Source organism: Schistocerca gregaria, chromosome 8, assembly GCF_023897955.1.
Source record: "Schistocerca gregaria isolate iqSchGreg1 chromosome 8, iqSchGreg1.2, whole genome shotgun sequence".
Classification (NCBI taxonomy): Eukaryota; Metazoa; Arthropoda; class Insecta; order Orthoptera; family Acrididae; genus Schistocerca; species Schistocerca gregaria.
The window spans coordinates 454,601,651-454,619,693 of NC_064927.1; the positions used below are offsets into that span (position 1 = coordinate 454,601,651).

Below are 18,043 nucleotides of genomic sequence, written 5' to 3' on the forward strand. Positions count from 1 at the left end.
AATGGTGTCTGTATTCTCAATAAAGAAAATAAAAGAATGATTGAACCTAAACAAAGCAGCAAGTCACTGTACAAATACCTGCATGAGTCAACAAAAGATTACATTATGTAACTGTGTTGTACTACAAATTGCTTCCACGAGGTGTAACTGTCACTGCTGACATAAATTGTCAACAATAGAGACTTCTTGCAGGTGCAATTCAAGAACAATGACCATGAAGATGGTGTGAAGTGATGCTACTCCACGGTAATGCTCGTACACATTCTACTAGATCGACAAAAACCACTATAAAGGTGTTGGATTGGGAAGTATTCCAAACCCACCTTATTCACCTGATGTGCTCTCAGATTTTTCATCTTTTCCACTTTCTGTTGAGCACCCATTAAGGAACTCCCTTTCCAGATGAGCATGTGTTCCAAACATGGCTTGACAAGTTTTTAGCCTCAAAACCACGTGGTTTCTACAGTTGCAGAATCGAAAAGATATCCCAGCATTGACGGACAGTTGTAAATAGTGAAGCAGAATATAATATTGATGACTGTCTGTTATTTGTATCTGTTGTCTTTATTAAACTTATGGAAAAGCACTATGAACTTGTCCACCAACATAATATTTGTGTAGACACTGTCAGCTAAGTACTTTGCAAACAGAGTTAGTGACTAAGAAGAAATGAATTTAAACTTCCTGTATGATGTGACAGTTTTTCATGTGTCTTCTTGTTTATTATGTCATATCTCCTGAACTATGATAGGTAGGTGGTTCTCACCATGTAGTGATTGTTGTGTGATAAAAAGGGATATGTGTACCAAGTTAGGTGGAACATACATAGATACATACATACATACATTTTTGTATTATGTTTGGATTTTTGGAGCAAGATTAGGAACATACGGCCCTTTCTTACATTTAACCAAGTTTTCTTCATATTTTATTATGTTCCTTACAATACACATGTTACAAGAGGTCATAAATTAAGTACAGAATCCAGAAAATGTTATCGAAGAAGTGGTAAAAACAGTAATGGCTGTCATGAGGGGCAAAAAAAGTTTGTAAGTGTTATGACAAATGTTGTGTTGTTACTTATCATGAGATCTTTGACACAAAATACTGCAGGGCATGCTCACTGAGAAACTAATAAAGTAGCTATAGATGTGGTAGTCCAACCTTTCGTAACTGGCCACGTGGGGATTCTGTATGTTGTGTTTCCATGTACACCACATATTGTACTTCTAATGTAATTGGATAGATAATAAATCTACTTACCAAGTGGTGGCAGAAGAACATACACACAAAAGCTATTAAAGTTTGCGAGCTTTCGGAGCCAGCCGCTTTTTCTTCTGGCAGAATGGTTGGCGGGTAAAGAAAAAGGACTGGTGAGGTTTAGGAAAAGGAGTACAATTGGGAAGAGTTGTCCAGAACTCCTTACCATCCAGTTAGTCTCCCCTACACAGGGTTCCGGGGCACTTTTCCATACTCTACCCTTCACCCCACCACGAACCATGGACCTTGCCGTTGGTAGAGCGGCTTGCGCGCCTCAGCAATACAGATAGCCGTATCGTAGGTGCAACCACAATGGAGGGGTATCTCTTCAGAGGCCAGACAGACATGTGGTTCCTGAAGAGGGGCAGCAGCCTTTTCAGGACTTGCAATGGCAACAGTCTGGATGATTGATTGAACTGGTCTTATAACATTAACTAAAACAGCATTGCTGTACTAGTACTGTAAACAGCTGAAAGCAAGGGAAAGCTACAGTCATAATTTCTCCCGAGGGCATGCAGCTTAACTGAATGGTTAAATGATGATGGCGTTGTCTAGGGTAAAATATTCCGGAAATAAAACAGTCCCCCATTCAGGATCTCTGGGCGGTGACTTCTCAGGAGAAAATTGTTATCAGGAGAAACAAAACTGGTGTTCTACAGATCAGAGTGTGGAATGTCAGATCCCTTAATTGGGCAGATAGATTAGAATATTTAAAAGGGAAATGGATAGGTTAAAGTTAGATATAGAGGCAATTAGTGAAGTTAGATGGCAGAAGAAACAGGACTTCTAATCAGGTGAATACAGGCTTATAAATACGAAATCAAATAGGGGTAATGGAGAAATATGTTTGATAATGAATAAAAAAATAGGAACATGGATAAGCTACTATGAACAGCCTAGTGAATGCATTATTGTAGCCATAGTAGTACAAATTTGTGTGACAGCTAGCTCTGCAGATGAGGAGGAGATTGAGGAAATGTATGGTGATATAAAAGAAATTATTTAGCTAGTTCAGGGAGATGAAAATTTAACAGTCGTGGGGGACTGGAATCAATAGTAGGAAAAGGAAGAGAAAGAAAAGTAGTAGGTGAATACAGACTGAGGGAAATTAATGAAAGAGGAAGCCCCCTGGTAGAATTTTGCACAGAGCATAATTTAATCAGAGCTAAATACTTGGTTTAAGAAACATGAAAGAAGGTTGCATACATGGAAAAGACCTGGAGACACTGGAAGGTTTCAGATTGATTGTATAATGGTAAGAACAGAGATTTAGGAACCATGTTTTAAATCATAAGATATTTCCAGGGGCAGAAGTGGACTCTGATCGCAATCTGTTGGTTATGAAATGTAGATCAAAACTGTAGAAACTGCAACAAGATAGGAATTTAAGGAGACAGGACCTGGATAAACTGAAAGAAACAGATGTTGTAATGTGTTTCAGAGGAAGCATTGGGGAATGATTGACGAGAATGGGGGAAAGGAGTGCAGTAGAAGTGCTGAGATGAAATAGTGAAGGGAACAGAGGATCAAGTAGGTAAAAAGACGAGAGTTAGTAGAAATCCTTGAGTAATAAAAGAGATACTGAATTTAATCTATGAAAGGAGAAAATATAAAATTGCGGTAAATGAAGCAGAACGTCTGAAAAATGAGATCGACAGGAAGTGCAAAATGCTAAGCAGGAATGGGTAGAGGACAAATGTAAGGCTGTAGAGGCAGATATCACTCTGGGTAGGATGGATGCTGCCTATAGGGAAATTAGAGAGACCTTTGGAGAAAAGAGAAGCACCCGTATGAATATCAAGAGTTCAGATGGAAAACCAGTCCGAAGCAAAGAAGGGAAAGCAGAAAGGATTTGCGTCTGCATCATAAAGTTGTTCTTGATTGAAAATGTCAGTTTACGAGCCTAATTCTTGTCATTTGCGGGAGGTATTTCTGTTTTGTTTCAATATGAAGAACACAGCAGCTGAGTCCCATTGAATGCCTTCAAGTATGTATGGTAAGGATGCTGTTAATGAAAGAACATGTTGTGAGTGGTTTCAACACTTCAAGAACAGTGATTTTAACGTCCTAGACCAGTATAGTGGTGGAAGAGAGAATGTTTTGAAGATGCAGAATTTGAGACATTGCTGAGTGAAGACTCATGTCAAACTCAAGAAGAATTGGCACAATTAGTGGGAGTGACACAGCAAGCCATTTCAAAACATCTTAAGGCTATGAGCATGATTCAGAAAGAAGGAACGTGGGTCCCGTTTGAGCTGAAACAAAGAGACATTAAATGGCATTTGTGTGTAGGTGAACAGTTGCTTCAGAGGCAAAAATGGATGGGATTTCTGTCGCATTGTGTCCGGGGTCGAAAAATGGGTTCATTACGATAACCCTAAATGCAAAATATTGTGGGGGTATCCCGGTCATGCTTCCACATTGACGGCCAAACCAAATATTCACGGCTCCAAGAACATGCTCTGCATTTGGTGGGACCAGCTTGGTGTCGTGTACTATGAGGTGTTAAAACAAAGTGAAACAATCACAGATGCTCATTATCGAACACAATTAATGCATTTGAGCAGAGCATTAAAAGACAAATGGCTGCAATACAGTGAGAGGCACGATAAAGTGATTCTGCAAAAAGAGGTCAAAGCGTACTTGGAAACATTAAAATGGGAAGTCCTACCCCACCCACCGTATTCTCCAGACATTGCTCCCTCTATCACCTTTTTAGATCAGTGGCGCATGGCCTGGCTGACCAACACTTCCGATCTCATGAAAAAGTCACAAATTGGATTGATTCGTGAATCACTTCAAGAGATGAACAATTTTTTCAACGTCAGATTTGTACACTGCTCGAAAGATGGGGAAAAAGTAGAACATTGAATGATACATGTGTTACCAATTTGTTTCATTAAAGGCTCAAATGTTGGGGAAAAACAGTGGAAACAAAGTTGTACACCTTATAGTAATTTCAATTCCAAAGAAAGCAGGTGCTGACAGGTGTGAAAATTACCGAACTATCGGTAAGTCACAGTTGCAAAATACTAACACACATTCTTTACGGACAAATGGAGAAACTGGTAGAAGCCAACCTCGGGGAAGATCAGTTTGGTTTCCATAGAAATGTAGGAACACATAAGGCAATATTGACCCTTCGACTTCTCATAGAAGGTAGTTTAAGGAATACTAAACCAACATTTATAGCATTTTTAGACTTAAAGAAAGCTTTTAACAATGTTGACTACAATACTCTTCTTCAAATTCTGAAGGGGGCATGGGTAAAATAAAGGGAGCAAAAGGCTACTTAAAATTTGTACAGAAAACAGAGGCAGTTATAAGAGTCAAGGGGCATTAAAGGGAAACAGTGGTTGAGAATGGACTCAGAGACAGCAAAGGACTTGGGAAAGCAAATGAGTGAAATGGACAATGTCTCGAAAGGGGAATATGCGATGGACATCAATAAAAGCAAAACAAGGATAATGTAATGTAGTCGAATTAAATCAGGTGATGCTGAGTAAATTAGATTAGGAAATGAGACACTTAGTTTTAGATGAGTTTAGCTATTTGGGCAGCAAAATAACTGATGATGATCAAAGTAAAGAGAATTTAAAATGTAGATTTGCTATGACAAGAAAAGCATTTCTAACAAAGAGAAATTTATTAACATCAAGTAGAGATTTAAGTGTCTGGAAGTATTTCTCTGAAAGTATCTGCATGGAGTGTAGCCATTTATGGGAGTGAAACATGGATGACAAACAATTTAGACGGGAAGAGAATATAAGCTTTTGAAATGTGGTGTTACAGAAGAATCCCAAAGATTAGATGGGTGGATCATGTAACTAATGAGGCGGTATTGAATAGAATTGAGGAGAAGAGGATTTTGTGGTACTACTTGACTAGAAGGAGGGATCGGTTGGTATGACACATTATGAGGCATGAATGGATCACAAATTTAGTTGTGTAGGGAAGCATGGAGGGTAAAAATTATAGGAGGAGACCAAGAGATGAATACAGTAAGCAGATTCAGAAGGATGTAGGTTACTGTAGTTATTTGGAGATGAACAGGATAAAGTAGCATGGAGAGCTGCATCAAACCAGTATTTGGATAACAATCACCCCTTAATACCTTGTATGTGTTTCCTTCTATCACCACTTGGTGAGTAGATTTTTTATCCTCCCAATTACATTATATTATCAGTAATTGATAATTTGTGTTGAAATATTGTACTTTACAACAAAAACATCAAATTCTATCATTGCTATGCAGCTGCAACCGCTGTCATCGCAGACTGGTGTCGGAATGGATGGTGGCGGTGGTCTCCTGGCAGTGCTTCCCCCACCTACTGCCGTTCCTCCTCTGTACCCAGCAGGGGGGCAGGTCCTGCCATCGGAGCTGCAAGCCGACCTCAGAGCTCTCCAGCTCGCAGATGCCACTGCCGCTGCAGTCGCATCCGTCGGTGTCGGCACTGTTCTGACAGCTACCCCGCACGACCTGAATGCCTACGATTTGATGGCAGATGGTGATGTGGAACAGCTGTCGCTCGAGATCGAGAAAGAGAGGTGTGTAGGTGCACAGCCGGCATCTGCATGTGGCTCGCACTGTGATTCTGTAATTGTCAGCACGCACTTGTAAATGCACTGGTTGCTTGCTTTGTTGCACTGCTTGCTTGATTTTGTGTCGCTGGTAGATTGTTGTGGCCACAAATATCGAGAACACTTTTGCTTCACAATACGTGTTAAAACTTGGGTGCTATTCAAATGTTTGGTGGTGTGAGGTGGCAGTGCCAGATTGTGTGCTGTGGATGTGTGCCATTAGTTGCTTTCTAGTTGCATTTAAATTATCTGCATCCTTACTGTCTTACTTCCAAAGTCTTTTTTATTCAGAAGTACCAAAGAAGCAAAGGTGTGATGTTGTTCAGGAATAAATGAGTACTGTTGTCTTGAATGTAGTGGACGTGCTCTGTGTAGCTTGCATCTTACATTTATGTTGCCATTGTTTGTTAGCGATGTAACCATTAAGTGAGAAAAAAACATTACATTTTACTTGATTTTCTTTGTTGACAGATTTATTAACTTATTATTGGTCTTGCTACTAATTTGCAATGAAATTGTACTTCAGGGTACTTTCAAATAAATCAGAATGAATACCATAGTTTAACCCTCAAGGGATGTTGGGCAACTATTCGGACATGTTTTACATTAACAGAATTTTTACAGTTTACTTGTTATCGGTCATATCATTCAGTAGGCTGCACAGTGTCTATAAAAGTTGTGAAAGAGTAGCAGATACATTCCATCAATTAATATGGAATAAATTTTTATGTTCAGTGTGCAAATACAGATCCAACTGGTGAACTGCCAAACCATAAGAAGTGTCCTATGAATATAGGACAAGCAGTTATGTTGGGAAACAATAGTGTTGCCTAGAGCTAAGTGGACACTAAGTACAGTATAGTGAAGTGAAGACCGTAGAGGTAAAAAAAACTAAAACTCTAAAGAAAATGTTTCAGTTGTGTTAGTCATCAATTCTGCTGTCATAGAAGATTCCTCTCAGCTTTGTGCAGGCAGTTACATCCATTTTCAGAATACCACAAATACTTCGTTCTGATGTATGCCAAGTGACGTTTTTTGAGGTACGTGTAGAACAAGAGAGCTTTTATTTGTAACAAGTTTAGTTGCAAATTTTTTTTAGCTCTTGTCGTAAAGTGCCTGTGTGTCCGCAGTACATTAATTGTAACTAGAAAGCAAAAAGCAAACATGCAGTCTTTGAGAACTGCAGGAAAATCTGTTTCCATATTTATTATTAACATTTACATTTAGAGAACCTCCTGACAAAGTACAAAGAGACACATGTTACATACAAGTTTTACTTTAGTTTTAATGTAATTATTATTTTTGTCTCTATTGTAAGCAGTTACATAGTTTTCAGTGTAGTTCACATAGAAACCAGTGTTGACAAATGACGAGCTTAAACTCAATAGTAAGTGATATAGTCGATTTAAGGTTTGTGTACAAATATGTACTAAAATTAAGATGAATATTATTGAAATGAAAATAGTCACCTTTATCACAGAAGACAGAGATCCAAAACTTCATTGCTTAAGCACCAAGTTATTGTCTTCTCTCTGAGATGTTACTCTTATACCTCATTCTGCCATGAACTGTTAATCAGATTGTGATAGAGATTTCATAATTATCACACTGTTGAAGAATACAATGGTAAATGGAAAATGACAGCACAGACATAACATGAAGAGATGGTAATATGCATCTTAATACTATCATATTGTATTTAAGGACATAGTGCTGAGAAGGGGAACATATCATTTGATGTATTTGTTCAACTAGTATGTACTATCACCTCCTACAGTATTTACTGTTCCTCCGGAAACAGCCTGTATGTTAAGACCATTATTGATGAAACAGTGGAAAATCCAGGACAGAATAATGACAATCTTTTGAAAAGGGTAGATTGCTACTCACCGTGTAGCAGAGATGTTGAATCACCCAGATAGTCACAAGAAAAAGACGGTCAAACAAGTAAGCATTCAGCCAAAAAGGGCGCGCGCACACACACACACACACACACACACACACACACACACACACACACACACACGTATGTGCACCTGCACATGTGTGTGTGTGTGCGACTCAACTTCTGCACTATTTGGTGAATAGTAATCTATACTTTTAATAATATTCAATCAGGAAGATACAATGGGGAGAAAGGGAGGATGCCAGAAATCCTTCAAGAAAGATCTAAATTGGCATATTTTGAAACCCTGATTTGTTATGCATGCATATTTTTCCATGGAATGGAAAGTTAATATCTTTATTGAATATTACTTTAATAGTCTAGTTGCCACATAATAAAAATTTTGTGAGATTGTTTAATAAGTTATGTAGGATTTTATGTTAAATTAAAGTTTTATAAAATGAAATATAAAATAAAAATTAGCTTCATAAACACAGATTGCAGAGAATCAGCTATGCAAAACATCAATGTCTTGTCTGGGAATAATTGCAAAATGATGTTCCCTGTGTTTCACGTTATTGTATTTGATCAAGATTGATTGAAGTAGCTGCAGAGTATGAGTTGGTTTTGTGTGTTCCCCATATTCTCGGAGATCTTGCATGAGAAATGAATACCTATGTTTGCTGTGTCCATGTATTGTTTATTTGTTGTAGCTTTTTCTGTTATTGCTCCTGCATTTCATCATGCTTACTTTCATTTGTACAATGTACAGATATATAATTTCTGAAATATAAATTATATATCTGCTCATTGGTACAGTTATAACATATAAATTAAAATTTTCATTCGAAAATTTCTGGTTCCTTTAGTAAAGTGCACATTCCACATTAAAACTAGTGAAATAATAGACTTCCAAACTATAGTGACAAATTTGATTTACCTTAAAAAAATAATTTCTAGAAAAGATCATAATGTTTTGACTGTGTTACATGAAAAAATTGTTAACATTAAATTGGTTTGCATTACATGAATTGAAGTAATGTGATGTATATTTTTTTCCTTGACTAAAATGTAATTATTCTGTAAAGACATGCCTATCAAATGACAAAAGCAATACCTCAGCACAGCTGCTGACCAAATGTACCATAGGAACAACCTAAATTTGCTTGCTCATTGCCCTGTGACAAACAAAACTTATTTTTTGAAATGATTGTCTTAAGGTTTGTAATTCAGTTGGCCATTTTAGCTTTTGCTTTTAAATATACTTTACAGATAGTATCCATTTACAAATTATTAGTGATGTTGAACAACCGCATGTGTAAGCACTTGTTCTATGTGTGTGGCATGTTTTTACACTGCTGTCATCACTAAATTTGAATTTTGTAGAAAGAACAAGTTCTAACAAATTTAAACTATTTTCAATTTGCCATCAGTGTTTCTGGAGATGGAATATTTACCTTTTAATGAGAGACATAACTTCTGATCAAGGAATTTGATCTAATTAATGCCATCGTCTATGGTACAAGATGATAGAAATGTATGAAAACTCACATTGTAGAAAAAGATTTCTGAACAATAGAGCTGAATTGGCTGTGTGGCTACTACCTTGTTGAATGTATGCTTCATTCATTCAGAAAAACACCTTTGGTGTTGTCATACATTAACCAAAAGCTGGTAGGCACTTAACCTCTGTAGTCAGATACTGTAACTTCAGTTTCTTTTTCTAAATCAGTCTTTCAAACATTTTAGTTTTGTACAGGCTTTCATTTCGTTGCACAATAATCTCTGTATTTCACATAAAACTCTAATCAATATCTACTGTTTTCGATGCCCCTTACATCTCCCATTATTACCAGAACATCTAGTCGAGTATGCTTCCACATGTTGTCTGTTCTATCTTACTTTCAATCGCTACTTATTTACATAATGTCTTTGTGTGTCACTCTTTAGCATCGCTTTCCAAATCATCCAATTTCTTCTTTTTTTGGGTTATTCCCTGATCCTATTTCACTTGCATACACTGCTATGTCTCAATCAGTATCTTTCAGAAACTTCATCCTCCATTCTAAGTTTAAGTTTCATGTAATTAGATTGCTTTTCTTGGAGAACTCTTTCTTCAAGTATGGACCAGTCTTCTACTTATGATGTCATCCTTTTGTTCTCAACATTTGGGTTAGAGCATCTGTCAAGTTGCTCTTGGAATAGCTCTTATGTTTATGCAGTTGTACTTTTCTCAATTAGGTGAGGCTGATGCTGACCTAAAAATGTAAGTTTACATAACCTGCTCAATGAATTTTGTACTCTAAATTGAGTTATGCACTTCATGAATACACATTCTTTAAAATAATTATAAGGGCATTCATCGATAATTAATGCTTGTCTGAGTATAAATCTTCAAATGTATTCCTCTCTGGCTGTCCTGATTTTAATGATTTCTCAAAGTTACTTCAAGTGAATGCCAGAATGTTTTCTTAAGGTCTTGGGTAATTCCATCCCTCTTCTTATCTAAGTTATTGCATGTTCTCTTATGAAGTGACTGCCAGTCAGATGGTAAATTTGAAACTTCCTCTGTTTCTTCAGAGGTTTATCAAGCACAGAATGCAGCAGAATGAACACTGGACTTATTCTGTAAAATTAATCTTCTTTGTTTTAAAAAGATGAAAAGCACTTTTTTTCCTGAAGCCCATAAGTGCTGCTTTACTTTATGAGGAAATAGGTATGCAGCCAATTTCTCACAACCCATCATCCTCTCATATCCTTTTTTTTTTTAAAAAAAAAAAAAAAAAAATTTAAAAAGAAAAGAACAAAAAACCACATGTAATGTAGCTTGCATGTCTCACGAGCTGTTTTAAAATTAGTGATTTGTTTCATAAAAAACTCTTGCATTATGAATGTAGAACCATTGGTGACAATGACTACAGTAATATACCAGGAACAACTGTAAGCAATTGTAGTATATGTTCATGATGTTTATTGATACAGCTTTAATCAAATATGTACATATATTAAATAGACATTTTTAATGCCGCTTATTTCGTAAGTTGCTGTCCATTTATTCTTTTAGCATTTGCTTGTTTTTACATGTTTTCATGCCTGTCTGTGCTAAATAAAAATCTAATAAATCATCCTCTCCATTTACTTGCTTCACAACATTTAGTGTATGAGTAGATTTCTGTGTGTACCCATTCCACTGTAACCCTGATCCATATTAAACCATTGCATGGTTTCTGTTCTGCTGTTTGTTGTTCAGCTGTGTGTGTTATTATTCTGATTGCAAAATTTGAAAGCTGTAGGTGTATGGCTAGTGCTGTTGCTGCTGTAGTTGCACATAGTGACTGCTTCTCAGGCATGAAAAATATTTAAACAAAATGGTCGCTTCTTCCCCTTATGTGTTTGCTGCAACATCGCGGTTCATCTTCTACACATTGTGTGTAGATGGAAAGCTGCTTTTGTCTTCACTCTGTTTTGTAAAGTTTATATGATGAGGTGCATTCCCTCAAACAATTTTACAGTAGCATTTGCAAAGTCATTTATATTTTTTCAAACTGGCTTTTTGAGAGTTGTGTCATGGTTCAGTATTGCAAACATTTAAAAAGTGTGTTAAAATTGTCTTCATGTACACGAAGTGTTCTATGTTCAGTTATATGTATGTTGTGTGCCACAGATAGAAATAAAACTATATTTTAATTAAGTATTGTTACTTTATAGTACGTAAACAGAGAAGACAAAATGAGAATGAAAAGTCATCCTGGAGAAATAGTTAAATTAATAGTTAAATTAATTTGAACACACGTGCATTCATAAAACGCTAAAACTGAAAGAGAAACCTGAACCAAACATGAATTATATAAGCTTGCTAAATCATGATCTGGCTTTTATACCATAAAAGAAAGAAACACTGATAATTTCATACAGTTAGAAATCTGATTAATTATAACTGCATTGTGATGAAGAGTGCATTCACTGAAACAGATGAAGATAATGTAAAATTGGCAAGACAAATTACAGAGGGTCTGAAAGTAATAAGTCAAGACGCAAACAATATTCAAAAGTATGTTTTTTTTTTTTTTTTTAATAAGAATCATCTTTACATTAAACAAGCACAAGTACATTTTAAAACTATTTTATTATTACATGAAAGCCTATTTCTTAACATACTTTTTAAACAATTTCCAGCAGTATTAAGGCACTTATAATGAGTAGCCATCATCTGAATTCCAGTCCTAAGAAATGTATGCCATTTGAATTTCCAACCTCTGCAGAATAGTTTTTTCCTTATGAGTACTGGTAGTTCTTTACACTGGACTGAATAATAGCAAATAAAAGTGAACGAGCATTCGCAAAAAATTTGCCAGTTTACGCTACCATTCGCAGGTATCTGTGAACAAGTGTTTATATTGGAGAGAATAGAAAAAAATATATATAACAAGCATAGCCAATGAATATTGTGTGTGTTTTTTGGCACTAATAATCAGCACACAAGGTATAATGTGTATAATTAGAGGCACAATGAAAAACTCTAGTACTCAGAGAGGATTATTCTGCATGGCGAGAGAGATGTTTTTGATGAGGTAAACAAAATGGAAAAGAATAATATAGGCTTTTGAATTTGTACATAAGTGTGAATTATGTGGAAGTAGTGCACTTAACACAATTGCAGCTTAATTTTTTCCTAGCATTATTCTAAAGCTTCATATGTGTCACATGACATTTTTTGCAGGCTTCTGATGAAGTTTGAGAAGGGCATTTACAAGCAGAATACTAACTACTAAAGACTAATATAAGCTGAAGAACACTGAGCATTAGCAATTGTAGAAATTTACATTAATGACGGTTTCACATTTCAATAGCTGCTGTATCTCTGATAGTTTCTGATGTCTGCAGTGATGTATGTGAACCACTTCAAAGGTTTTATTATCTGTACTACTATATAAAGACAGGTTGTTGTTTAATGTTGTTTCCAAAAAACTTAAAAGGTTTTTGGCAGATTTACATGAAATTTTTACACAACTTTAACATCGTTTGGACAGACATAGGCTATATAATACAAAGGGGAAACGTTGTTAGCAACGTTTGTGACCGATTTACTCCAGATTTTTACATGATACTCTAAACTGAGGTGGATGTAGACTATTTTTTTTTTAAAAGAACAATGTACAGGTTTCCTGTTAAAACCACCTGCGAGAAAGAAAATTTTAAGCTGTGCAAAGAAAATATGTGGTTTCACTTTCTTTCTTACAGCCAGTTTCAACTATGATAGAAGGGCATTAAAATTATTAGACAAATCGCTTCTATCATATACAGGGTGAGTCACTAATATTGCCACCTAGAATAACTCTGAAAGTATGATATTAGTAGAAAAGTTTGTGGGACAAATGTTGCATGGGTCAACGGGGGCCATGATATGACGTTGGTTTGTTGTTGCTAGATGGGGTCGCGTCAGATATATGAAGGTCAATTTTTTTTTTTTTTTTTTTTTAATGGTATGCTGTAGTTTCGTACTTATTTTCTGATCGCAGCTATCGACAAGAATCCAATGATGTGTCACAGTAAGGTCTTTGAAGGTCAAAAAGGTGGCATGTACATCCGTTGACAGAAGGTTTTCAAGGTGATGACCATTGGTATCAATGCAGTGCTGCAATCTTCGTACCATGTATTGAGTGGTGTTCCTTATCACTTCGGTACTTATCGAAGCACATGCTCTGACAATTCTCTCTCGTATATCGTTCAATAGTAAATATTCGTCAAATACGGCTTATCCATCTAACGTGCCATTGACATTTAAACACCATTCAATGGCTTCGCAATACAACACTAATAGGAACAGTATGGCTAGTACCATTGAATCAAGCAAATGTGAATCATATATTCCTTCAAAGAACAAGTTGATATGCTCAAAGATATCCTCAACATACGCATCCTACATGTCATACATTTAAATACGTGTATGATAAACTGAGAACAACTGGATCTTTAATGCATTAGAAACATATCAGGCAAAGGAAAGTTGCTAACAACGAAACGGAAATTGGTACTCTTGCCACTGTGGTTTGATATCCTTGTGTTAGTTCGCATCAGGTTGCAAATTAATCTGGCTGAGCCAGAGTAATGTTGTTCATGTTTTGCGTTGCCATAAATATCATCCTTACCATATCAGTCTCCACCAAGAATTAACTGGTACGGACAGTATGTATCGCACTGAATCCTGCCGATGGGCTAAACTTCAGATTCTGAGGGATAACACATTTACTAATTTTACTGATGAGGCTACATTCACGAACCATGGAAATGTTAATGTACGTAACATGCATTATTGGGCAACTGAAAATCCATGATGGCTGTGGCAAGTTGCACACCAAAAACTGTGGTCGGTGAATGTTGGTGTGGGATTCTGGAGGACAGAATTATAGGCCTCTATTTCATTGAAGGAAATCTTAATGGTAGAAAGTTCACCACATACCTGCAAGAAACATTAGATCCGTTATTGGAAGGAAAAACTTTAGGAACAAGGAACAGAATGTGGTATCAACATGATGGGTGTCCAGCATATTTTTTGCTGATGGCTAGAAATGAGTTGCAGAGACAATTCCCAAATCATTGGATTGGACACGGAGGAGATGTGTTGTGGCTGGCTCGTTCGCCAGACTTGAAGCCTCTGGATTTTTTTCTTCTGGGGATTCGTAAAAGACATTATTTATAAAGACGTTCCAACTACACCTGAAGATATGAGAGAGAGAGTTGTCAGAACATGTGCTTCAATAAGTGCCAATGTGATAAGTAATACCACTCAATCCATGATAAGAAGATTGCAGCACTGCATTTATACCAATGGTCATCACTTCGAACAGCTTCTGTAAATGGGTGTTCATGCCACCTTTGTGACCTTTATTGACCTTCAAAGACATTAATGTTACACATCATTGGATTTGTCTCAATAGCCACTATCAAAAAATAAGTACCAAACTATAGCATCCCATTTAAGAAAACAAAGTTGACCTGCATGTCTCTGAAGCAACTCCACCTAGCAACAAAAAACCAGAGTCATATATATGGCCTCTGTTGTCCCATGCAACTTTTGTCCCATAAACTTTTCAGCTACTATCATACTTTTTTGGAGTTATTCTTGGTGGCAATAGCTTGTGACTCACCCTGTATATTCATCCTCTTTATATACAATTTTACACAAAATTATACACACAATAATGCACTATTTTGTTTTCTTTCTCAATGTCAGTTGTAACAGAAAACAGGGAAGTTGTGCTTGTAGCTAACTATGTAATCCAACCCATTTGTAGATTAAAACTAACTGAAATCTGTCATTGAAGTTACCATCCTCACTGATCCATCAGCAGGAGCCATCTCTCTCAGACACAGTATATACCAATAATCCCAACGGATGTAGCTATTCACTTTAAGTTACTTTTAATTCCCAGTTTAGGTTTCATTTGCAATAACAATAAACAAGGCTCAAAGTCAGAGAGATGGGGGAAGAGGAAACGGACAGAAAGGGGAGAGGGGAAGTGGATGTAGAAAAGGAGGAATGAGATGAACAGAGAGGGGGGGGGGGGGAGTAAGAGGAGGAGATGGACAGGGAAAGAGGGAGGAGGTGATGGACAGAGTTAGGGAGGAGGAGATTAGGATGTTTCTCCAATTCCCATTCATATTTTGCAATTGTGAAGTACCACTGGACTCATTAGTATTTTGTATAAGGAAGACAGTCAATAAAATGTTGTTAATGAAATGTGAAATGTACTTATGACTTGTCTCACAGGCTTCTTGATAAAATGCACTGTATAATTTGTTAGAGGGTAGAAGGCTTGATCCCACGTAAACTATTTTTGTTTATAATCAAAAATCTCTAATGTAACAGTGATACATCTGTCATGTAATTACAGTTACCCTGAACATAAGGAGAGAGAATAATCCGATCTTTAGTATATTTTTAATTTTATTCAGCATAACAGACACAGATATGCACTTGCTTTCTTTCAAGGAAATTTATTGTGCTTTTCACTTTTATTAAAAAAATACACAAAGGTTGCGCTTATTCACTTCGCTCCCACCTGATGCAAACATTTAATGAATTTATCGTCTTTCTCACATGTCCAGTTGGACCTTTTAGTGTTTTGGCAATTTTCTGCCAATCATATTTCTTTTCCTTTAGCATTTTTGCTGTGAATATCTTGGATTCCAGAAGCACCTACAATATCTCTATTCCTCTACCAACAAAATTACGTTCTCTTCAGACTACTTCAGCACTAATGCAAGATGTGTCAACAACAGAAATAGACAACACAGCAGATGAAAGCATTTGTGTACTGCTAGCACTAAGTGGAGAGGACGTGAATTTCCATTGAAGGTTCACTAAAAGGCCAACAACCAGTGGAACACATTTGAATGGTAGCGAATGTGAACCGAACATGACAGAATGCAGTTCACTCGCCTAGCTTTTATACCAGAGAATATTCCAGTTCACTGATGCTCATTTCTTGTCTGCTCTGAGGTAAACCATACGTAAGAATTTCATAAAATACACTACTTGAAACTTTAGAATACTCTTTAGATAAGAACAAAATTGTAAAGCATCTGTTTTGTTGAAATTCTGGATAAAATTTTTGCACCAAGCATATGGTGGTTTGAGATGGTAACCCACTTAGCACTTCATCATGTATTTCAGAACAGCCATCTTTAAAGAGGCAAACCCATTTTCTTAGTATTCCATATCTTCATAAACTTCACTAATATGTTGGTGAATTTTGACCACTTTGATATTGCACACAGGAGATGATGATTGCACATATTTCACATGTGGTGAGATTTTGAGTTAACTGAGGCACTTTAAATGAGCACAAATAAACATAAGCTCCGATAGATGATTCCATTATCGAGTCACTAATTAGCCAGAACATGCTGGTACTTAGTGCACGTGGGCTGACTCCAGTGCTATAGCAGTCATATTTAAAAAAAGGGACTCTTACTTATAAAACACACCTACAAGTGCATGTGTTAATCTCACTTGCAAACACTTGGTTACTGCTTTTGTAACTTTTGAGGATTCTAAACAAAACTTGCAGAGAAAAAAATTTGATTGCATCATTAGATCATTTTTCCATAAATATACAACCATTGTTTTGAGCCAGTTTCTTGCTTGGGAAACATTTTGTAGTCAATTTTTATAATAATCGATCACCATTATGTTCTTCTGTTTACCAGACCTCTTCACAAAGAGACAGCCTTAGGCAGGGATTGCACTGTGTAGCTACATGTGGCCTCACTTTAAAACCTGTTTTCAGCAATGTACAGATATCTTCACATCAGTGGCAGCACATTTTTTGTTTCTTTTCTTGTGAGTAGTGACATACAATTTGTTTTGTCCCTGTAATCCCTATTTACTGTATAACTTGTAATTTCTATTTACCATATAAATTACTAAATTTCTCTCCTCTCTCTCTCTCCCTCCCCCCCCCCCCCCCCCCCCCCACACACACACACCACACACACACACACACACACACACATATTCATTTTACAAATGGAGTAAATCACTGAAAATATTTGAAGTGCCATTAGACAAGTAAACCCATTGTCCTTTATCATTACAAGGGATGTATGTGTATGATGTGATGTGTCGTCCAGAAACTGTTGTATGTAACAGCTGAGAGAGTAAAAGAAACTTCATTTCCACCATGGTGGTAAGTGTTTATTTTATTTTAATTGCTGTAACTTGATATCTAATGTTCTTCCATTCTCCTACTCTTCAACTGAGACAGAAAAAAATGAGCTCATACTACTGTAACTCACAGAATTGAGATAATGACAGTCAGCTGCATATAAGTAAGAACTTGAGCCACAATGTTATTGGTAATTACATCTATTTAAGACATGATATTGTGGTCATGTTCATTTTAAAACTGTAAGAGGTGTTTCTAATCATACAGTAAGATGATTATTATTTACATTATTGCGATAGCTTTGTCACTGACAAGCAAAGGCATTTTATTGATTGATTCGGATTAATAACAAATATATATTTTTAATGTCTAATAGAGGAGACACTGAATCACAGACAGGCACAGTGAAAAAGAATGCTAGAAATATTTCAGCTTTTGAACAAAGTCCTCCTTCAAAAGTAGAGAATCCAACATATTCACACAAGCACAACTCCAACAGTAGGCATTGTGAAAGTAAGTTAGTTTTCAATTTCTGAAGGAGACTACATCCGAAAACTGTAATATTTCTAGCATTCTTTCCCATTGTGCTAGTCTCTGACTTAACATCACCTCTATGTGCTGAGTAACAATCTGTCCTTTCCATGTT

At 36.4% G+C, this 18,043-nt stretch overlaps 1 protein-coding gene across 1 annotated transcript in view; it reads left to right on the forward strand.

Annotated features, from left to right (window-relative positions):
• Window positions 1-18,043, forward strand: part of LOC126284167 (merlin) — a 163,067-nt gene that overhangs the window by 107,206 nt on the left and 37,818 nt on the right. The window contains exon 10 of the mRNA XM_049982899.1: window positions 5,516-5,808. Within this exon, the coding sequence (XP_049838856.1) occupies window positions 5,516-5,808 (293 nt within the window). The remainder of the gene's footprint in view (window positions 1-5,515; window positions 5,809-18,043) is intronic.